Consider the following 9,046-nt stretch of genomic DNA (forward strand, 5'->3'; position numbering starts at 1 on the left):
CACCTCAAAGGCAAGCAAGTCAGCAAAAACGCAAAAAAATGTTCACCTCCGATTTGGTCCAAACCACTTTTATCTGGTATTAGAGCTTCCCAGCAATGGCCCCAAGACCCGCCAACTCACCCGCAAAGAAGAAGAACACCCCATAAGTGCAGAGTCTTTCTTCATTGGGTGTAATCCAGCCCTCTGCTTTGAGGAAAATAGGAGTCTGGAGGAGGAGGATAGAGGAGCATGTTCTTGTGAACCTGAGGAATGCAGACACCTTTAAATCAATAAGCAAACAAGTGAAGACCGTTCTGCTGATGGGCTTGTTTTTGTGATTAGGTGATTAAAGTTTTAATTATATTAACTGTGCAAAACAAAGAAAGACAGACACACAGGAATAAAAGTGAAAAAGGAAGAAAAAGAAAGTTATTGATTCATTGGCTCATTTTCAGGGCTCGGTGTCAGGGAATAAGAATAAGAATTCGTCCTCATACTCTGCGAATTTAGGCAGGAGTAGGTCAGTGTCACCTAACAGAGAACAAATTCCCTTAGCTAAGTTGCTGTCTTCCTCGTCTTCATGTGGCATTTGTTCTCTTACGTTGTAATCTGGTGGTATGAGGTGCTGATTCATCTTGATCATTGTTAACCTCTCCACATTTTTGGGCGAGAGGCGGGACCGTTTGGAAGTTACAATGCCACCAGCAGCACTGAAAACACGTTCAGAAGACACACTTGCGAGTGGGCAAGACAAGTAGTTTATAGCCAGGTTGGAGATCTTTGCCCACAATTCTTTTTTCCCATGCCAATAAACCAATGGGTCAGCATTAACATAGACCTCTGTTGAGTCATTTAGATAGTCCTGCACCATCGACTCAAGGTCCTCCAAGGTTCCTCCACTTTGCTTACTTTTTGCTGTGACCTTTTGAGAACCAAACCCAAGCCGAGTTAGCCAATCCCCTTCTGCATCCAATGTTACTGTTGTGTCTGGTGCAGATGATCCAGTTGCCGGTGTCTTTAACGGCTGAGAGGTCACTTGTGCCGCAGCCACAGGTGCAGAAGTGGATTCTTTTGACTGGGGATGGCCTGCTGATGCTGATGTACTGCCTTTTCCTTCAATTTGCTGCCGTTCTCTTTCAAACCTCTTGGCTGACAAGGCTAGCCAACATTTGTACTTTGTAACATCTTCATTACCAAAAGGAAAGAATGCTCTGCCTGCCAGCGCCTTTTTGTAGCATGGATCCAGAATAGTAGCACAAATGTAATGCTGTTCTGAGTCGATTATTTTAAGACGTTCATCACCAAGTAGGCGCTCTAATAATTTCTCCGCCAAAACAAAAGCGTCTTGCTTTTTTTCATCTTTTTGAAACATAGAAGACATCGCCTTCAGTTGGTGCTCCAGCATGAGCAACAATGGGATAGCTTTTCCCAAATTACAGTCCTCCTTGCTGACTGCACGCGTGAAGACCTCAAAAGGACGAAGCATGTCTGTCAGGCTTTTAACTAGGTTCCATTGCGCCGCATCTAGCCTCAGATCCTTCTGACCTGTACCCAGTGTTAAGAAATAGTGATCGAGTACCGTATACTGCTCATACAGACGCTCAAGCATGTAGAAGGTTGAGTTCCAGCGTGTTGCCACCTCCTGGATGAGTGCTTTCACTGGCATTCGACGTTCATGTAGCAGGCTCCTCAGATGCTTCCGGGCCTTAAAAGAATGGCTGAAATGGTTGCACATTCTTCGGCAGGTGGCCACTAACTCGGACGCTGGACTGTCTTCATCACTCAAGAATTTTTTAACAACCAGGTTTATACAGCGCGCCAAACACAGCACTCTGAAATATTGACCCAGCTCCATGGCCTTAACTACATTGGCGCCATTATCCGTGGAAACATAACCAATCTGGCGTTTTTTTGGGGACAGCCAGTGAAAGACCTTTGTGTTAAACTCATTCAAAATGTTTTCTGCTGTATGACGTATCTCCAAGCCAAACATGGCTAGTGTTGCATGTTTCCGAGCAGTTTTAAAAACTTGGTCTGGGTCAACACCTGCGTTTAGCTTTGCTTTAACCCCTGAAAAAGAGACCCAGTGTGCAGTGATGCACATGTAATCAGCACCTGCGCCACTGGTCCACATGTCTGTTGTCAGATGTATAGTGTGAACAGCACTCTTCTGCAAAGCTGCCCCAATCACCTCCAGCACATCTTCATGTAGTGCTGGAACCGCACCTCTGGCAAAATAGAACCGGCTAGGAACCTTCCATTTAGGGCAGAGCGCTGCCACTAATTCTAGAAAACCAACCCCTTCTACAAAAGAAAAAGGGAGAAGGTCCAGAGCTAGCATTTTAGCCAGCTCAGTGTTATTCGGACGCGCCAGTGGGTGGTTGCGATCATATGGCGCATCTGAAAACAACATGGTTCTAATGTTGCCCTGGACCAAGCATTTACGGGATGATGATGATGATGACTTCTTCGACCCAGTTACGCTTGCTGATGAACTTTTTAGCATTGGTGTCGCACTCTCTCCCACACTCTTAGTGTGGCTCACATGGGGTGTGCTGCTGACAGGGGTACTGGGTGTAAGTGAAGTGTTTGACACGTCTTCTTCCTCCTCGTCATCATCGGATGAAACATCAACGTTTTCTTGACTTGCAATTCGGGTTTCCTTGATCTCCTTTAGGTGGGCAAGCCATTGGACAGCGTGCTGTCTCTTACGATGACCTCTCTGGCCTCCGGTACCATAGTTGGTACCAAACTTACCACGACTAACTGCATGCTTACAAATGCTACAAATGGCGAAGTTTTCATTTTTTGAGCAAACACTAAAGAAGTCCCAAACTGCGGACTTGAAATGTCTGTTGGGGCCGGAGGAGGCGGCGATACTGGTGGTGGTGGTCATGCTGCTAATGCCAGATGAAGTGGAGGATGTGGATTGCCGATCTTTAGTACGTTGTGCACTTTCACCACCACTAATTGAGGTCGAGGTGGATGGAGGTCCCTTCTGGCGAGGAAGAAATATGGAAGCGGTACGTGTAGGTGTACTAGTTAACTCCAATGATTGTGGTGTTTCCATTGCCTCCTCGTCGACAACATCATCACGCTCAGCAGATTCTTGGGCTAGGGTCAAAATGTCTGTTTGCTGCATGCCCGCTGGGGCTGCAGTGACCTTTATGATGACTGGGTCGTCGTCGTGAGAGTCTTCATCAGCAGCAGTATCCGCCACTTCTTGTTGAGCCTCATCACACTCCAAAACTATGAGACTTTGGACAAGCTTCCTTTTACGCTTAACTACCTTTGTCAGATCATGGTGTGCCTCACTCTCAGATGGCAGTGGTGCTGGTTCCCAATTTTGATCTGTATCATCAGAAGGAGGTGTGCTTGAAGAAGATGTAGACACCACTCTTGATCTCTTCCTTGCTAGGGGTGTGGAAGACAATGAATGATCATCAGGAGGAGTGGCTTCCTCAATTGATACCTCGGCTTGATTGTCGATTTCCTGATGTGCCCCTACTTCTGGAGGAACAACAATTGGGGGCACTTGTGACCCTCCATGCACCTCTGCTTGCACATCTCCTTGCGCTGCCTCTCCTTCCACAAGTACTTGGGCTTGTACTTTCACATGTGGTTGTTGTTGCGGCTGTGGTTGTTCAACACTCGTCAGATGAGTTACAACAACCTGTGTTGATTGAGGGACATTGCTGCTACTTTCTTGCGATGAGCCAACATCACTGGTCAATGGTGATTGAACAACTAGACTCTGCAGCACTCAAGGGCTTGGACTTAAGTTGGCGTGGTGGTGGTGGCACTGAGCCCAATGGAGCGGGGGTGCTGCTCCCAGCTTGGTCCCCAGCAGATCCCGCTGCTGCTGCAGGCGCACTTTTTTTTACCTCCAAAAAATGTGGCGGGCGGCACACCAGTCTCCTTGGTAACGTGCTTCTTCTGCTCCTTACTGGCAACTTTCTTGCTAGAGGAGCTACGGGGAACTTTTTTTGGGGCCATCTTCTTCAGAGGTCAGAACAGCAGGCCGCAGTTGCACGAGTTGCAGAATTGTCTGTGGCCAGACGTGACGTCGTGCAACGTTATGCTGCACACACACACCGCTGCAGAACTTCTTCCTGGCACTGGTGGTTCTCTTGAGTCTTGTGCACCTAAAAGCAATGGAAGACAGAGGAACATCAGTTCAGTTATACACCCCAAAAATCGAAAAACACAGAAAAATCAGCACAATCCCATGCCATCCATGCCCTCCATGATGTTTAAATTCAAGACACCCCACAGAAAGACTAGGCCCATGCACCACTCACTACCCCTGGTGAAAAGGCCACAACAACAGCCCAAAAAAACGAAAAACACAGAAAAACAGCACAATCCCATGCCATCCATGATGTTTAAATTCAAGACACCCCACAGAAAGACTAGGGCCATGTACCACTCACTACCCCTGGCCATAATGGTTAAAACCTAGGCAAAATGGTTGCAGACCTAAGAACATTGCCTGCATTCAAAATGGCCCCCTGCCTCCCAGCACATGGCCTGCCTGTACCAGCACTCAAAATGGCCCCCACCCACATGGCCTGTCCCCATGAACACCCCAAAAAATTGAAAAACACAGAAAAATCAGCACAATCCCATGCCATCCATGCCCTCCATGATGTTTAAATTCAAGACACCCCACAGAAAGACTAGGCCCATGCACCACTCACTACCCCTGGTGAAAAGGCCACAACAACAGCCCTAAAAAACGAAAAACACAGAAAAATCAGCACAATCCCATGCCATCCATGATGTTTAAATTCAAGACACCCCACAGAAAGACTAGGGCCATGCACCACTCACTACCCCTGGCCATAATGGTTGAAACCTAGGCAAAATGGTTGCAGACCTAAGAACACTGCCTGCATTCAAAATGACCCCCTGCCTCCCAGCACATGGCCTGCCTGTACCAGCACTCAAAATGGCCCCCACCCACATGGCCTGTCCCCATGAACACCCCAAAAAATCAGCACAATCCCATGCCATCCATGCCCTCCATGATGTTTAAATTCAAGACACCCCACAGAAAGACTAGGTCCATGCACCACTCACTACCCCTGGTGAAAAGGCCACAACAACAGCCAAAAAAAACGAAAAACACAGAAAAATCAGCACAATCCCATGCCATCCATGCCCTCCATGATGTTTAAATTCAAGACACCCCACAGAAAGACTAGGCCCATGCACCACTCACTACCCCTGGTGAAAAGGCCACAACAACAGCCAAAAAAAACAAAAAACACAGACAAATCAGCACAATCCCATGCCATCCATGATGTTTAAATTCAAGACACCCCATAGAAAGACTAGGCCCATGCACCACTCACTACCCCTGGTCAAAAGGCCACAACAACAGCCCAAAAATCGAAAATTCCAAAATTGTAGTTGCAGCAACTGTAATGCCCCAAACAAACTTACTTGTGAAATTTCTAATCCAAAAGTGATCCAAAGAAAGTCAAAAAGGCCTCACCTTCAAATATCCAGCAGCATCCACAAAAAGTATCCTTCCAGGTCAAGAATCCGAATGAAAGTGACCAGCACATGAAGAAAGCACTGGGAGGAGCCTGCTGGACAGGAACAGGAAGTTGGAGACTGTGGGGCACTTCCTTCCTCCCCACCCCCCCCCCCCCCCAAAAATGGACTCCTTGCAAAAAAAAGTGCAGGCAAATGTCGGTATTCTGATAAAAATCATCATTTTCAGAAGGTTTATGCTGCTTGCTGGTGGATTTCTTGTGCAGAATTTCAAATTTTGTAATTTCGCGCGTGCAAGATTGTTGCTGCTCGACGCATCTACGTGTTCGCAATTGGGAACTCTCGCGATGCGTACTGTGCAAGGTAGCAAGCCGCGATTACGTAATCGCAGTCGCCAAACTCCCGCGGGATCCCGCAGCAAGATCCAAAATGGCGCAACACTCACAAAATATCGAAAAAAACAACTCGGCAAATGCTGAATGACGGTAAGTGAACGCCGCACGCCGCAAAATTGTATCACCAAGAAAAAAAATCCGCTGCGTGCGAATTTGCGGATTTTCGGTAAATTTGCGAGCGTTCGCGGATTGCGAATTTACCGAAAATCTGCAAAAATCCGCGAGCGGAACGGATTTTCCACCCATGCTTAGATGTGGCTCGATTGAAAGATCGCCACTTTCCTGATTACATTCCTCCCACATCTACAAAAGACTTTCCCACTAGGAGATGTAAAGTCTGTTGGCGAAGAGGTTTGCGGAAGGAGACTCGTCTTTTCTGCCCTGGGTGTCCTTCTAACCCTGGGCTGTGTGTGCCTGCTTGTTATAGAGCTTACCACACATGAGTATCCATGAGTGGTAAAATGAGCTGCCTAGTCTGGGTTTTTTTTTAATTTGTATTCTGTTTTAAGGTTGGCATTTGTGCAATGTATTTAGTTACAGATTTTGTAATACTAGATTTTTATCTATTTGCAATTTGTTTGTATTTGTTTTGTTTAAAAAAATTCAAAATGTGATGGCGGTGTGTGTAGGCTGGCGCTTGGCTGGCGGTGTAGGTGGATTGGCACTTGGCTGGCAGTGTGCATGGAGTCGCGCTTGGCTTGCGGTGTGCGTGGACTGGTGCTTGGCTGGCGGTGTGCGTGGAGTGGCGCTTGGCTGGCGGTGTGCGTGGAGTGGCGCTTGGCTGGTAGTGTGCGTGGAGTGGCGCTTAACTGGTGGTGTGTTTGGAGTGGCGCTTGGCTGGCGGTGTGCATGGCGTGGCGCTTGGCTGGCGGTGTGCGTGGCGTGGCACTCGGCTGGCGGTGTGCGTGGAGTGTCGCTTGGCTGGCGGTGTAAGTGGAGTGGCGCTTGGCTGGTGGTGTGCGGGGAGTGGCGCTTGGCTGGTGGTGTGTGTGGAGTGGCGCTTGGCTTGCGGTGTGTGTGGAGTGGCATTGGCTGGCGGTGTGCATGGCCTGGTGCTTGGATGGTGGTGTGGGTGGACTGGCGCTCGGCTGGCGGTGTGTGAGTAGTTACTTTCTGTTGGTCACTACACACACTGCTAGTTGAGCGACACTCCACGCAGTCCATAATTTTGTGAGGTTGCTGTGTCAGGAATGTGGGCGTGTGAAAGTGAATGGCCCTTGAATGGCGCTGTCTGCTGGTGTGAGTGTTGTAATGTGATGGGTCCGCGGCTGGCGGTGTGAATGTTTTGTATGTGTCACACGTATGAAAGGTGTATGAATGGCCTGTAAAGAGGTTGGTACCTTGACGTGGCTTTACAGCTCACGAGCTGTGAGTCAGTGGTTCAGTTTCTCATACTTTCAATTATTAGCAATGCATTTCATTTTTGTGAAATAACTTGCGAATACAATTGTATATACTGAATCATCACTCACCCGCTTGCCAAATCCAACCAGTATGTGTGTGTGTGCTTGCGGATTAGATGGCTGTGCAGTAATATTTGTCTTTTTTCTCTTTCTGAAGCAGGGTGTACCTTGTCCCTTTTTGTGAATGTTGTAATGTGTTGATTTTCCTTTCGGATGGTGTGAATGGTCTGGTGTGTATCAGGTATGAAAGGTTCGTGAATGGCCTGTAAAACGATTGGTGCCTTGTCGTGGCTTTACAGCTCACGAGTTGCGAGTCACAGGTTCGGATTTTATGCATTTATTTATTGACAGAGCATTTCATTTCTGTGAAATATCTTGTTAACAACATTTTATGTACTGAACCATCACTCGCCCTCGTGCCAAATCCAACCAGTATGTGTGTGTGTTTGAGGAATAGATAGCTGTGCTGGAATGTTTGACTTTTGAGTAACTGTGTTAAGGTGTACATTACAGCTATAAATAACTTACTAAATGTAGTTATTATTGTTAAACCATGGGAGTATATGGTCATGTCTCTCTTGTGAATTCTAAGTTATTTTTTTATCCACAATGTCCTGCAAACTTGAAAATGTCTGTAACAAATTTCCAAGCAATATTGTCCCGAGAATCTCACGCTGTACAACTGAAAACATAATTAAGTCAAAACAATTAGGTTTTGCAAGGGAGGTCACCTTGGTTTTTGGTCCTGTGCTCGGCGGCCATCTAGGGACACCTATCAAACCCACACATTTCTGGAAACTAGACACCTGGGGGCTTCCAAGGAGGTATGGTTTGTGTTGATCCCCCAAAGTTCCCTTACCTAGAATCTCTTGCAAACCTCAATGTTTGCTGAAAAAATCTGTTTTTTCACACATTTTTGTGTTAGAAAGCGTGGCATCACTGGGCTCACGCAAATTTCCTACCACCCAGCATTCTCCCAGGTCTCCCGATAAAAATGGTGCCTCACTTGTGTGGGAGGCCCAAGTACCCGCGACAGACAAGGGCCCAAAACGTAGTGAGGCGACTTCAAAATTGCCTATGTTAAAACCACCTACTTTTGCATGGGGGGTCACCTGGGTTTTTGGCCCCGTGCTCGACGGCCATCTAGTGAAACCTACCAACTTTACCACATAGAAATGAGAGAAAAAAGTGAATTTTTAAGCGAAATTTGAGGTTTACAGTGGATTCTGGGTAGGAGAATGATGAGGGACCCACGCAAGCCATACCTCACTGGACTCCCCAGGGTGTCTAGTTTCCAGAAATTTGTAGGTTAGGTAGGTTTCCCTAAATGGCCGCCGAGCCCCGGGCCAAAAACTCATGGAAAGCCCCTTGCAAAACCAGGTTGGTTTGTGATAGGTAATTTTGATGTCGCCTCATTAGGTTTTGGGCCCTTGCCCGTTTCTGGACCTTGAGCCACGCACGCAAGTGAGGTACCATTTTTATTGGGAGCCTGAGGGAACCCGGAGTGGGTGGAAATTTGTTGGTCCACGCAGATTCCAGAACTTTCCACCACAGAAATGTGAGGAAAATGCATTTTTTTTGTCAATATTTTAGGTTTGCAAGGGATTCTGGGTAACAGAACATGGTGGGAGGCAGTTGTCACCCCATCCTGAATTCCCCTGGGAGTCTAGTTTTCAAAAATGTATAGGTTTGCTAGGTTTCCCTAGATGCCGGCTGAGCTAGGGTTAAAGAACTACAGGTAGGCACTTTGCCAAAAAAGGGCAATTT

At 47.2% G+C, this 9,046-nt stretch overlaps 1 protein-coding gene across 1 annotated transcript; it reads right to left on the reverse strand.

Annotated features, from left to right (window-relative positions):
- Positions 1-430: 430 nt before the first annotated feature.
- LOC147730463 (zinc finger BED domain-containing protein 6-like) lies at positions 431-1,726 on the reverse strand. Its single transcript, XM_086958560.1, has one exon. It carries the CDS (start codon positions 1,712-1,714, stop codon positions 431-433), a length of 1,284 nt encoding a protein of 427 aa, XP_086814686.1. The 5' UTR covers positions 1,715-1,726.
- Between the last annotated feature and the right edge of the window lie 7,320 nt (positions 1,727-9,046).

Source organism: Lissotriton vulgaris, chromosome 2_1 (genome assembly GCF_964263255.1).
Source record: "Lissotriton vulgaris chromosome 2_1, aLisVul1.2, whole genome shotgun sequence".
Taxonomy (NCBI): domain Eukaryota; kingdom Metazoa; phylum Chordata; class Amphibia; order Caudata; family Salamandridae; genus Lissotriton; species Lissotriton vulgaris.